The 15,056-nt window shown below is 40.0% G+C and overlaps 1 protein-coding gene across 1 annotated transcript in view; it reads right to left on the bottom strand.

Annotated features, from left to right (window-relative positions):
- LOC145455963 (ephrin type-B receptor 3-like) overlaps positions 1-15,056 on the bottom strand; it is a gene marked incomplete at its 5' end in the record, with an annotated part of 60,241 nt that overhangs the window by 28,634 nt on the left and 16,551 nt on the right. The window contains 4 exons of the mRNA XM_080333994.1: positions 891-1,001; positions 1,774-1,897; positions 4,710-4,867; positions 7,884-7,948. Coding sequence (XP_080190120.1) covers positions 891-1,001; positions 1,774-1,897; positions 4,710-4,867; positions 7,884-7,948 — 458 coding nt within the window. The remainder of the gene's footprint in view (positions 1-890; positions 1,002-1,773; positions 1,898-4,709; positions 4,868-7,883; positions 7,949-15,056) is intronic.

The raw sequence follows: 15,056 nt of genomic DNA on the forward strand, positions 1-15,056 counted from the left end.
TTCTTATATCCAGAAGCGCATGATGAAAAATTGCGATGTAGGCAACATTGTCAGAATGAAGCAGCACTGTGTGTCACCAGCAGTGTACGCACAACTTCAGTGTTGCCAGCCGACAACTGTTGCTGTTGAACGTTCTTCCTCCATTCGTGGCAAGCTACTTAGTAAGGACAGACACTTTCTACCAGAGAATGTGGGAAAGTATCTTTCGTTGTAATGCAACAAATTTTAATTATATATACCGTAATGCGTGATGTAACTATTGGAATTCTTCAAAGGTCCAGATTTCGTTGAATCGAGTATTAATTGTAATGATTCGAGTCGAGTAGTAAAAGACGATTTTTTCGAGTATTGAAATTTTACGCTCCTCGGCACTGGAAGTTAATTTTTCAACGAGAATAATAGTTTCGACAGTAATTTTACTATTGAAGCCTTGAAACCTTGATTGGCCGTATCGTAGCATACGAAACATAGAGTACAAAGCTACGAACGTTGCTGGAACTAGCACATTTTCGAAGTCATAATCGTCCCACAACGTTGTCACCAAGTCCAATAAAATCGGTATGGTCGAAAAAATACCGAAGTATCTTTAATATGATGGATAACAGGCATTTTATTCTTTGTGGTGGCATAAATGGTACATATTTGAACTTTAACATATCACGTTCCGCTATGACGTCATAATTAGTGATACTCGATTACTCGACTCGACTCGAAGCATATTACGTGATTCAGCATCGAATCACTCAGGTGCTCGATTTTGCCCAGCCCTACTCGTAGGAAGGCAGAGAGTATACGGGTTCATATCCTCTGCGATAATTACCACAGCTGAGTGTTGCCGCGATGCTTATCGCCAATAAATCCAAGTCAGAGACGGAGCGCATGAAAATTACCTGGATTGCGAGGTAGATTCCCTTCTTTTTTATGGGTCCTATGTCTCTTGTTTCGAAATTGGTGTCTTTCGATCCAGGCAGGAAACGCTTGTCGGCTGCTATGGTGTCGATCTGATAAAAGTTGCAAAGATTAAAGTCCGTTTCCAGCTCGCAGGAGTTCTATCGTAGACAGAAGTTGTCAAGGCCGATGAAACGGTTGCCTGACATTTCAGCATGCGACACTTGAGGTTATGAATATATGATATCAGAACTAACCCTTACCCTAATACCCTATCACTAACCTTGCCGAAATCGAACCCTAACTTAAACCCTCATGCTCAAGTGTCGCATGCTGATATTTCCACTGTCCACGGGCTCTATCAAATACTACAGGGATCATTCTAGTTCTGTAACTAGACTAATTTGACCGAAATGTCGGTAAGCTAATTCTAATCTACTTTATGGAATGTTTTTATGGTCTCATTAGAATTGGAATATAGAAACTAGATTTATTCTAATCTAATTTGTAGTTTTCCTGAAAATGCTATATAGGAGAACTGTACAGTGCGAAACGAGCCGAACTTGGTGTATAGACATTTGTTAACTGTGCTTATAAAAATGAACTTGATCCGTGTTGTATTTCTTCCTGATTCAAAATTAAATTCAATTTTCATTCAGTGTTATTTTAATTCTAATCTCATTTGACAAAGCTCACAATTTTCTAGCAATATAACTCTGACGGAGACTAATGATAAGATAAAAATATTACTTCTAGGGCGCGTTGCGAGACCGCGGCGTCTTCAACCCAAAGAGCGAGACCGCGTAATATCATAGCACCCGGCCGTGAAGGTTGTTAGCAACATCAGTACTATACAAATCGAAATCAAAAGCAACAGCAACTCACTTTTACGTATGCTCCCTCCGTCCACGGCGGAAATGTAGAAGTGGCACTGTCTTCGTCCGATTCGTAATAATACATGTTGAACGTTTCTTTGCAAGTCTTCACGTTGGCTACATCCTCGCAGGCCCTGCAATTAGAAGCCACTGCGTGAAAAGACTCTTGGATGTACATTATTTCAATATACATTTGAATACCATCTAAAAATAGTACATTAAGCTTAAGCTCTATCTCCGTCCCGATTATTCGAGATTCCATACCGCTGTCGTCATGTTTTATGATACGATTGCGGATATACAATGTTCTTCCCAATTCTCTACTAGTCGCTGACGATTACCCCTGACGAATGTCAACAGAAAATATTCGGGTTCATTTCAATAGTAATATATTATTCAATCGTATATTGAGGTTCTGTATATAATTTGGAAGTAGTCTAAAAGAATATCCGTTAGAGCAACTAGTACAAATAAGCAAGGCCCACTTGAGTACTCCGAAAAAGTACAAGTACTTCGTTACTAATCACCTCAGCTGATAATTTCCCGACCCTAATGAGCAAAAGTGTCTTACTACAAAACCGTCAAGTGAAAGTAGTCTAACAGCATATCCACTTGAGAGCAAGTATACGGCCAATGACAAAAGCCCCCTTCAATATTCCTGAAAAGTACAGGCAAATAGTTACTGACCACTTCTACTGAGCATTTCCCATACACTAGCATATTGTCCCTTCAAGGTTCGGGTCAGTGAACGACACTAAAATCTCACACGGGCGGTGTGGTGTTGATCTAAAGGCGGGGTCGTCAGAGGTGTAGAAAACCTACGCATAATTCGTTTCAAGACACAACACAAATACCACTTGACCTTCGTCAGAAGTCGATTTCAGCAAGGGGCGGTATCTTTAACGAACTGTCGAAAAGGATTTATTATCGATAACTCATTCGCTTGTTTCTCGCTAAACCGCGACACAGCAACCGCGCTTTATGACAACCTATTTTGCGAATTATACTTTGCCTGCACCCGTTTCAACCGAGCATATCTCTGGTCCTCTCGAAATCATGCATTGACACTGTTAATTCGGATCATCTATTTTATAAACATAATCGAAAATATATCCTAGATATGTATTGATTCCGTGTCGCGTGTGTAGTCAGTGTGGTATGTGTATATGTACTCATAGTACTGTAACGATTATCTCAAGTCAGTTTAGAGATGTCTTTTATGTTGCATAGTGACTGATATATCGTGTATCAGTTGTATAAATCTTGTGTTGTGTTCAAATTGACCAACTGTGCAAACGAATCTATCGGTCTCTCTAATTTGGGACCTAATTGTCTAAATATGGCAACGTTGTGAGCATGTCGTCAATGCTAAGCTAGCGAGAGCTATTGAGCGCCACCAGAAGTTATAGAATCAAAATATACCGCGAAACAACAACTAATGTCGGGTAACAATGAGAACTACCGACACGCATGCGTGGTCAGAAACTGTTGTCACTAACAACACACTGCCTTCCACTCCGCTACATTCAAGGTGGCAGATAACCCTAGTTGACCCTATCCATTTACAAGCCTATACAAGATGCAGTTAACTTAACTAACGTATGACTCGGAACAGCAATTAAGGTCCGGCATTCAAGTGCATGGATTGTAGTCGCTATTAACGGGATGAATAAAACAATGAAGCTCTTGTGGCAACCTGCAATATGTACCTTTCTGTGGTACCCGATGGCACCACAGAAAATTGACAGTGACGATAGTTAAGTTAGTCACAAAGTATAGTGAAATAGACACGGTAGAAAAATGACAAATAATCTTTAAAGTGGTGTAGAACTGGTTTCTTTCCGGTCACATAAAAGGTACATATTTGAATATTATACTATGAGTTATGCTGGAATATTCGACTCGACTCGATTTTGCCTGGCCCCACTGGCGTGTACATTTGTCGAATTTGGCTTTATTATTGTTTTACTCCGCGATACAGGGTGTGTTTATCTTGGAAAGTTTCCAATTAGAGTGTTTATTCACCAGAAAACGGCAACAGACGCTCTGAGATTATGGAGGGTCTCGAGTCTGAAGACATCAATCATTCTTGGACCTTATCTGGCTTGTGATGTAACTGAACACGGCGGGAAAATCGAACGAGAACTTGCTGACCCCAACGATTGTCAAGATCTTGATGGATGAGTATTTTAGAAGGCGGATTCGATTTGCGGACGACATCAGATACACTGTTGCATGGACGGGGTTGATCATTTAATATTGAATCGAATTGGGCTTTATTGAAAATGAACAGTCGCACGGTAGCAGGAGTGGCTAGGAGGCAGTAACAACATCATTTCAACAAATCCTGAACTTATAGTCAACCCTGTTACTCAGGTATGACGTCGAAGCAACGCCTTGAATTTCTAATTATTACATGAAGAAATAGCGAGAAAGACATGTCAAAGCTACTGCAAGTGTAAGTAGTAAAATGAAAGGTCCGAGAAGTACTCAAGTAATAGTTTCAAAACGTATATGTATCAGTTAATCGATGGTGGGCTATACTTTCTAAATTCATATTCGTGACGTAAAATAGCTAATGACAAAAATGAGAAGAATCTTCGACGATATCTTCAGTTATCCTAATAAAGACTCAAAGAGGATTATTTTCCATCATCTCTTATGACAGTTTTACTCGTAAAAAGGATGTCTAGATTTCAAAACGTTCACAAAGTCTAAAAAAAGTAGTATTTTTGCCCAAAAACTGAGCAGAAATGCAATTAGACTAAAACATTACGACTTGAGTAAGTATAGTGATTAGTGAAGGTAGGTTAACACTCAGTACTCAGATAATGACCACCCCTGTTTGCGAGACATATGACTTGTGCTCTAACTTTAATCACTGCTTTACCTCACAAGCGTGTTATTCCAAAGAACTAACTTGGAATAGTGTCGAAAATGACTCACCTTATGCTAAACTCGATCTCGATATAGATTCTTTTCGCGTCTTCGACTTCGATAAAATGCGTCCGCAACCAATTGTTCTGGTTTTGCTCCCGAATTTCGCAAACGCGGACGATCCGTCTCTCGTTTCCGTTTCTGTCGTGCGCGGAATGCTCGATCCACTGTCAAAGAAATGGGATTATATCAGGACTAATTCGGGATATAATCGGCACAGACTCGGTACATAATCGGCACAGACTCGGGACGTGTTCGGGATTCAAGGGTATAGACAAGAATTAAATCCTAGTTTAGGCAAGGTGGCCGAATAACACGCTTCAACCAAAGGATATCAGAAAATAATACAAGACTTTAAGGAGAAAAATTTGGGGTTAGATTCAGATCATAAAATTATAACTGTGTAGTGTGTGTGTGTAGTTTACGTTTTCGCCTCCTTGATATTTGGCTTTTTCCGTATTATTTTTAAAGTTTGTTTGCTTCTTTCTTTGCTTATTTACTTGTTCTTCCCTAAGACTGACAAAACTGTACACATCAAATCTCTATAACTATATCTATATCATCTATTGCATATGATGAGCCTCGTGGAGGTACAGAACTTCAATTTACAACTAAATGATATATTCATATTGGAATGTAACCAGCTAACTTAACCTAACAGACATATCTTTTCCAACATTTCACTGAAAGGTTTCTCTTATATTTTGGAATTGAACTACTGTCAGTCTGTCTGTCCACATGTTATATGATACGCGCTTAAATCTTCTATTCAAGAACCCTAACATTGGGGATCATTTATTAGGCTGCTCGACTGGCTACCATATTGCGATTGACGGATCGCATTCTTGTGTTCAAGTTCATCAGATCAAGTGTTGAAAGACACCCAAACACGCGATCAGGGGCATGCCAACTCGTGATAGACAATGTTTCCCGTGATATTTTGCGGGGGTCTATATTCGCATCTCGCAGTAGCTATGAGAAAGCGCTGCCGATGGAAACACTGTTCGGGCATTGATGGGCATTCGTGATGTGGGAAATTGCGCGACTTTTCCTCGCATCTTGTTTCTCGCCGTCATCACATCGTTACTATCCAACGGGCCGCTTCATTTGCGCATCACTAAGGAGTGCGGTAACGATCTGAAGGTGGTCTGCTGGATATTTATAGTTTGATATCGTGCGCGATGAAGATAATGAAGATTGCTTGCAAGATATGACGTCACACATTTTCGCAATATAGACTGTAGAGAACAGACTAGCAATCCATTATAAACGATCATCGTGGATATCGTAATATATATAGAAGTGGTTCGTAGTCCAGACGATTTCATCCGGCCCACGAAGTAATTCTGAGTGGATTGAAAAATTGTTATATTTTCCGTCACATTAAAACAAATATTGAGATGGCATTTCATCCATTAAATATTCCATCGATACAACAAATGTCTAGCATGTTCATAGGCCATATTAGAACCACCCGGTTTCTCTCTGGTCACCATAACGGACAATTCGGTAATATTGACGCCCCATTTCGAGAAGGCAAAAAATGCACGCCGAGCTCAGAATTTTATGAAAAAATGGACCAATAAATAGCTATTCAAGGAAGCGAAAGCGCCAATGCGGAGCCGTTATATGCAGATTACATGGAATATATATTAATTACACAAATATATATTTTAGTCGCGCTGCTGTGTCACTTTCGACCCGATAGGTCCCCGGACACCCGACTCGTGATTTAATAGTAATAAACCAAATTCTGGCGTCTGCGTTTACAGTAAAATTGTATTCCTCACATCGCATAAGCAGGGCTAACGCCAAATTACGTCTAAAGCAAAGTGAGCATATAGAAATATGCCAGCTTATATCGTCATTAGCTCCACTGTTTTATCGGCTTTAAACAGTATCCAACTGGTCAATCATCGTATTTCTGCCAATTCCATTATTCGCCAATAGAGGTGTTGCGACTTGCCAGAATCCACGTATTATTGCTCTATGTTTGATAACAAAGTATTGAAGTGAAAAGCAAGTGCACGAGGTAACATTTTAGAATCAGTTGACTGGTCCGTCCAGCGAGCGATCTGAAGGCTTGAATCCGGCCCGCGACGCAATTTGAGTTTGACACCCCTCCACTAACGACTTTGAATACCAACATATCCACATCGATGTAAATACGGGTTACGTTTATTGCGCTCGCTTTGCATTTAATATCAGGTGCGCGTCGAGGTCACGGTCAAACTTTCGTGAGTAATCAAATGCCTTGGCGGGGAAAATACTTCATTAAACGCTATTTGGGAGAGCTGTATTTCCGAACGACTGCCCACGAAAATGATGGGTGTTCGAAAATTTTAGGCCACAACAAAAACTACAAGGTCCATAAATTTGGTTCAAGGTTTACGTCTGGAAGGATGAAAGAAGCGATGACGCATTCCTCACGTCAATGCAAAGAGATCTATACAGAAATGACTGAAATCATACGAATTTCGAGCATAGTTTTCGGAGCTACAAACATGCTCACACGATATTCAAGGATTATCAACAATATCCAGACTATATTTCAGCCCCTATTGTGTGTATCAGGCACTGCTGGGTCATAGGTGCCCGCTTTCATCTCGGCATGAATGTTAATTGGACGTAACGAGTTCATGTTCACGTTTATAGGTAAGCCGAAAATAATCATTTGGGTTACATTCAGATATCTACATCGGGCTAAAGTGTTTGATATTGCCAAAGTTGAAGCGGAAAAATTCATAAGTCTCTAATTTCAAATTTACAATTGAATAATATATTCATATTGAAATAAACCCGAATATTTTCGGCTGACACTCGTCAGGGGTAATAGTCAGCAACTAGTAGAGAATTGGAAAGAACATTATCATCAATTCTCTACTAGATGCTGACGATTAACCCTGACGAGTGCCAGTCTAAAATATTCGAGTTTATTTCAATACGAATATATTATTCGTTTCAATCGTTGGTATATTGAAGTTCAGTACGTCGGAGAAGGTCTTCAGGTTTCAGATTTATATATCTGTTTGAATTTGTATTCATAGAATTAGGCGTGTATTATCATGACTAAAAATCCTATATATAGTTGTAATATCTTATAAATCCAACGTGTTTAAAAACAATCTATTCGTCACAACATAGCATGCAGTAATGGGTATGCTTCAGCAAATTGGTACGTACATTTGAGCCTTGTGCGATGGTCCATCCTAAATCTGATGTTGCAGTCCTGGTATCCACCAACACAGCTGAAATACAAATATTTACAGTTAAGACAAGCTTAATAAATCAAACAACAACAAAATTATAACACTGGGTAACGTAGTGCAAGGTGATAATTATTTCTGAGAATATGGCAATAGCCCGGGGCTGTTTGCGTGATATCGACTGTTATGTCTGATGTCGAACGAAGCATAACATCGGTTATGATGACACAACATTTACACGCCTTTTATTACCTGTCCATATCCGACCGCATAGCTCAAAAGTCATGACTCACATCCCCAATTTCACCAACGTACAAGCCATTGATATTTACTGAAATTGGTGGAAGTAGATCTCATTCTTAAAATCTGTTTCGCACCAAATATACGCGCGAAGCGGAATAACAGAACATGCCAGCGCCATGAGTTCTGCCATTCGCAAGCATTTGTTGGATAATTGTGTTTGTGTGAAAAATTATCGTGACGACAAATTTCGCGTCGTCGGGAGAGGCTGTTTACACCTTTATTTGTGCGCCTTGGAGTACCTAGGATTTCGTGTATACCATCTAAAAATAGTACATTGAGCGATCTCTTCGCTCTGATTATTTGAAATTGCGTGTCGGTGACGTCATATTTGGTGATACGATTGTTGATATACGAAGTTCTTTCTAATTCTCTATTAGTTGCTGACGATTAACCCTGACGGGTATGTGGCGAGATAGCGTAGTGGTATAATCTGCACCTGCAACCCAATGGGTTGCGGGTTCGAAACCGACCGAGGTCGACTCCAGAACCGTTAAACTGTTTTTCTTTTTCTATATTGAAGTTGGTTGGTGCGAGACAATTTTTACGATTTGAACAAAATAATTATAATTTTCTTATTTTGTACCAAAATGTTCATTAATTCCTGCTACAGGCAAAAAAATTTTCAAGTCATAACGCTACTGGACATTGGTCATTTTTTTGCCCAACATAGAGTACGAGTACTTATTTGAGTACAACAATTTTGTCATCATATGAGGCACATGACTAAACGTATCGCGTTTCTCAAAGAGAAGCGGCTACGATTTTCACAACAAAGAGCTGGGCAACGAGATACATTTTCCGCTAAAGGGATACCTTTAAAAATTCATGGTATAGCTAACTAAATTTATCCGCAGGCATGAAGCGAAATATCCGAAGCAGGAAACCCCAAATAAAGAAAAGGAAAAAATCATCCGCCGTTTAATGAGCGGAAAATTCCAGCGCGAAGACGTGTTTTCAACAAAGAGAGCTACTTGACATTGGACGACCCGCACAGGGGCGCAAGTTTTCTCCAAAACTTGACCGACAGAAAGCGAACATTTGAGGGAAACTATATGGGACCAGAATCAGAGCTCGCGTGGATATAACCAAGACACGACAATAAAAATACCAAAAATTGTACAATGAATACATAATATTACATGGAATATAAATTAGGCAACGTTTGCAGGACCGCTTATAACAGCCGAAAATATTCGGATTCATTTCAAAATGAGTATATTATTCAATTGTATGTTGAAGTTCTAAACCTCCAAGAAACTCTTAAAATGAATGAATGTAAACAAACGGGGGATCTGATCGTCTTGAATAAGTGTTACGATGGGAAATCCACAATTTCTGTTGTAGAGATAAAAAACGCTTATTCGAAATACATCAATCTTTAAGGAAATGACTCCAAATCTATTTTGATTCCGTCCGTCCTCTGTCATTACGATTATTATTCCAATTGTTACCTTCGATATTTCATAAAAAGACACGATTACCCGTCTCGGAAGAGATGTCTGGAGCAGAAATTGCTTTAATGACAACCGAGGAATTCGATTTTCTTCAGCAAACGAGGGAAATTAACAAGAAAAATGACGATTCGGACCGCATTCGTCAGGGCTAATTCCACACTAGCTAATTCCAAATAGCCTCAAGGAAATAACACCGTCTGTGCAATTTCGTTTCTCCGAACGCTGGCACGCACAAGGGTGCAATTTGATGCTTTTGACAATGTGTCGGGGAAAGTTAAATTTGCAATTAGGCTGCCACAAGTGAACAGGCACAATCGGGTACGATGATTTGTAATCTCGAGTCAAGTTTGAAAACACACAGTTCCAGGCTGTAATTATAATAATCATCCTCAAATCAGTAAGAAGCATTTCATTCACACACACAATCACCGACGGTACTGCTGTACAATGGGTACGTGGGTGTGCGCTGTTGCAACTTCTGTTGCTTGGTTTATTGAGTAACACGGTGTCTGTATACTTGGGTACCACAATTTACGGTCTGAAGCACTGTATTTCGAAAGAGTGGATGGATATCTATAAATTTGTGTACAAAATTCGCCTCGTGTTTTGACATTACGACATCACTTTGTCGACCTTCGAAGATAGTGCGCCAAGCTATAATGGGTCACCGTCACCGTGTATAGCGTTTGCGACCCGACATTTACCGCAAATCACGTGCGTATGAAATACCAAGAAGCACTAAATATGTAATTTCATATCGTGCGTTCGGGAGAAGATCGCTTCTCAGAATAAGACTGAAAATCAACACCGACGGGTTGAGATGGAGATTTTGGTTCGCAATTACGTATACGGGTAAGCGTGGATCTTGGCTATGCAAGTCACAGAGTTGATTCGTGTAAAAATATCAGGTCTAACCTGATGCAGCAGAACAATAATCATTAGGGTTTTGCGCGAAGTCATAGGCCTGTGTGAGTTATGTTATAATCGTTGTAAACCGTGCCCGTAGATAGCTTTGGACGGACTGCGCTTGTGTCACGGACAACACACACTGACAATATATCCAAATTTCAATAAACAATAATTATTCCATCACCTCCTCTCCTTTACCAAACCCCATACCCCCTTATTCCATCCCAAATTTAGATGGTTTGTATTATGATGAATTAAATTACTATATTCATCCCAACCAAATTTCTAAATAACATTTGTTATTTTTGAACGCAAAGTACGGTCAGACCAGTTTACCCTACCCATAGCCATATCGATCACAATCTTTCCTACATCATTAAGTTTATTCCGGTAATATTTTCACACGCTAATGTAATCTTTTTTTGAAGACTGAATTACTGACCATTTGATTGATTGATAAAGTCAGTTTTTTCTAATAGTATGGTTTTGATATAGTCTACGTTCAGCATCGAACAATCCCATACAGCATATCTAATTTTGAAATTCCGAAAATAACCCAGACAACGCAGAGGTTATTGCTTCTGCGTGGGTTGAAATTGGAATATTTGCCTGACAGGCCGTAATTCTTTCAACGCTGGTATTGCTTCCTTTCGATAGCGAAATTATCTCCATTCACACGTCGCGATGTTTAATATAGTTTTGAGGATTTACGAGCCGTACACACGATTTCAATTGGGTCGAATCAATAATATCTCTCCGACAGAAGTGCTCTCGAAGAACTAGTTCAGCCTTAACAAACATAGCGTCGTTGCTAGCGAGGAGATATTTCTAGCTCCTTGGTACACTTTTATATAGCCTCGATAGTGTTGTCACCTGCGTAACAAAAACTAACAAATTTTACGAAGTTAGAAAGCCCTTGATACGATCTTGTCGGCTGGTTGATAACTTTACGTTTCATATTGGAATAAACCGAAATACTTTCAGACTGACACTCATCAGGGGTAATCGTCAGCAAAAATTGGAAAGAACACCGCATATAAACCCCTCACGAGTGTCAGCCGAAAATACCGGGTTTATTTGACTATGAATGTATTATTCAATTGTATATTGAAGTCCTGTACCTCCAAGAAGCTCTCCAAAGCCCAAATCGCAACTAAGGGCGTCGCGAATGATGGCAATATTGAGATTGAAGTCTTGACTTCTGAATTTATCCACATTTTAAGCGATTCAAACACCTGTGACATCATTGTCGCCATATCCTGACCGAAAGTCGGGATAAAAATGAGTAAATACGTATAGAAACAAATAAAAATGAAGCATATCCGTATCATTGTTAGAGTAAACTACTTGAATCCCACTCGCCCCAATAAAAAATAACTCGGTTTGATGACCCTCCGGCTATAAGTGGGTTTGCGAAAGTACTTGAGCGCTGTTAACAATGTTGCCTTTCCAAAGTCAGCGCTTGCGCTGAGATCAAATCAAATGAAACCGATTCGGAATATTTTTGTTGGCGATTCGAATAATGAATGAAGCGGGGCCATACGGAACTTGTATGGTAGTCCCCGAGTGAACATGACAAAGCTATTTTCGTGGTGTACGATGCCACATTATCGCGAATAAAGATAATCATGATTAAGAAAATAATAGTTAGTGATTCACATCTTAGTTTTACGAAGGAATCAGGCATTACATTCCAATAATTCATTCAAGAAGAACCAACAGTATGTGTGGACGTAAAGTCGCGACTATATCAAGACATTATAACGTTACAATGGTGTGGGAGTGGTCTCGCAAGGCACAGACATACGAAATGCCTCGAGTTTAGATAGAAAAACCTGCCGAAATGAGGTTCTCACCAAACCAAGCCTCTAAAAGCTTACAATCTCGCACCCATACTTTCCCGCCTCTACGAAACCAATCAGGCAGCGCACAATCACGATATCATCAGACAGAAATACATACTACTCCCGTTATCAGATAAAAGTGGGTCACAGCACACACAGTCATAGCTACCCCGAACAAATTTAGCACAAAATCAGCGTTATACCGTGATGGATGGAGACAGCGGCCAATGAGATCGATTGTCCTTCAGTTATAAGAAAACATAAACAAAGCGGTCCACTGGATTTCCACCATAGCGTGGGGTTAAGCGCGAGATATACGCAGTTTGAGAGTAGGTCGCAACGTGTGGCTGCTGTCACTGCTCGCTGCTCTAATAACGCCACTAACTGGGATTGCTGCCGCATATAGGTGCAGACAACCGCATTTACGGAGAAATAAAGAATCGCGCCAAGCTATCACTATAGTGTAGTGGTTCTCAGCCAGTGGTACGCGTACTACTATTGATACACGAAGTCGTTTCAGGGGGTACGCTGTAAATCCATTTCTTTTTAAGTAAAATTACAGGTTTCACAAATCGTTAAAGTATTTTTTCTGATGTAAGAACCAAGAAACGTCTTCGTCGAATGCATTAGGCAAATAAGTTAAGCGTTATGTGACTCAATCGCACCCCGCCTGGATCAGCTTGTGGAGAACAAACAATTGCAGCCATCGTACTAAATTTTGCCTTGTTAGAGTGTGTTATTCATAATCAGGGGAGGATTAGGTCGTGGGCCGCATTTGTTTCGAAATTTCCGGGCCGGCTTATTTGCTAATCCGCCCAAATGAATCATCCGGTATATATTTGGAGTAAAGTTGGGTGTTTCGTTAATCTGTCGGTAAGCAACAAAATCGTAGAACCTCGATGTGGTACGCGGCAAGAAAAGGGTTATAAGACCCTCAGAATATCAGTTTTCCACTCTACATAGATTAACCCCACTATGGTGGAAATCTAATAAATAGAACTGTTTTCCACTCATGGATTTGTATACTGCATACACTGCGAAAAGAGTGTATTCACATTCACACCCAAAGGGAAGAAAAGAGTCGTTACACGAAAATATGACATATCCAGAATTGTATCACGGTCATAAATCCTTCCAATATACGCTCCTATATGCGAGCATAAGTTGGATTAATGTTGTACTCGCTATATACCACGGTATAAGTGTGAGGTAGGCTCAGGGTTTCGTGTGCCACAGGAGCTGTATTGTATATTCATACCCGTATATTATAGGGGTGGTTGCACAATCTTTTCGCTTAGAATGTTCTGTATATACATTTTTTTCGACATTCACCATATGTACTTCTATGCCACATCCACCTATGTCTATGATGACTTGACGCCAAAAATATTTTGGCGCGCAAACGTCATCCGGTTCGTATAAAGAAACGACATCTATATTACCGCAAGCTGATATACTTTAGAAATCCATAACATTTTGATATGTAAACCGCATTTTCTCTGGGAGCGAGTCTCACGAGGGCCCGTATCGCTCTCGACTGTAAAGTCAGACCCCACTCAACGCCTTCTGCTTCCACTACACTACAATTAGTCACAGCACTCCAATGATATGGAGTGCTTTTCATCATACCGTCAGCGCAGCCGCGCACATTACGTATACGGTCGCTTTTCGGCAAAAATTGGCGCGGAAATGGTTATCATTAAAGTTGGCCATAATGATTCCAGTACTCAAACCGAATCTAGCATTTATTGTCATGATTCGTGTTGATTTGTGTGAGAAGATTTTTCAGGTGTTGCAATCATACGCTCCATGCCACTGTGAGGTAATTTATCAACGAGAATTATAGTTTCTATACTATTTTAACAGCTAGGAAGTCCTAATATCTTGATTGCCCGTATCTCAGCATGCAAAACATGTAGTAGGATATAAAGCGACGCACGCTACTGGAAATGGTATGTCTGTGAAGACTTCATCAGCCCACAGCATTGTCACAAAGTGCAATGAAATAGGTGGTCGGAAAAATGCAGAATTTTCTTTAATGTGATGCAGAACTGGCGCTTTTTTCTTTGTGATCGTGTAAAAGGTACACGTTTGAACTTTACACCTGATTCACACTTTGAAGACATCATACTCGAATACTTGACTCGATTCGAGCCTAATGATTGATTCAGAATCGAATGACTCCCAGCACTAGTTATCACATTGATTCGTTTAGGGCTTCTGGCGTGTCAGTCGGAGAAAAGCGTTTCTCATGCTCGGCTGCAGAGTGCATGAGCGTATCCCACGACCTCAAGATTAACTTTTTCCCTAGTTACTTCAACTTGAGCGAGTTTTGTCGTCCAATTTTAGCGTCTCAAGATCGGTGTCACAGTGAGAGGCCGTTTTGGAATTCGATCAAATAATTATGAAACGCAGCGTGTCGCTTCGATGAGAGAGTATACCGCAATATAACGACAGAAATTTCGTAACTGATCAACGTCTCTGAAGTGTGTCTCGGCAAAATCGAGTGTCTTGGTGATTCGAGCCGAGTCGACTTCGATATTACAAGCTATTAAGCCCTGCTTATTATGTACATTAGGTTCGTTCAAAAATAACTTTTTTCTTCAAATTTTACCAGAAATTCTATAAAATTGTTATGTT

This window comes from Botryllus schlosseri, chromosome 14 (genome assembly GCF_051294905.1).
Source record: "Botryllus schlosseri isolate E-star chromosome 14, Bs_hap1, whole genome shotgun sequence".
Classification (NCBI taxonomy): Eukaryota; Metazoa; Chordata; class Ascidiacea; order Stolidobranchia; family Styelidae; genus Botryllus; species Botryllus schlosseri.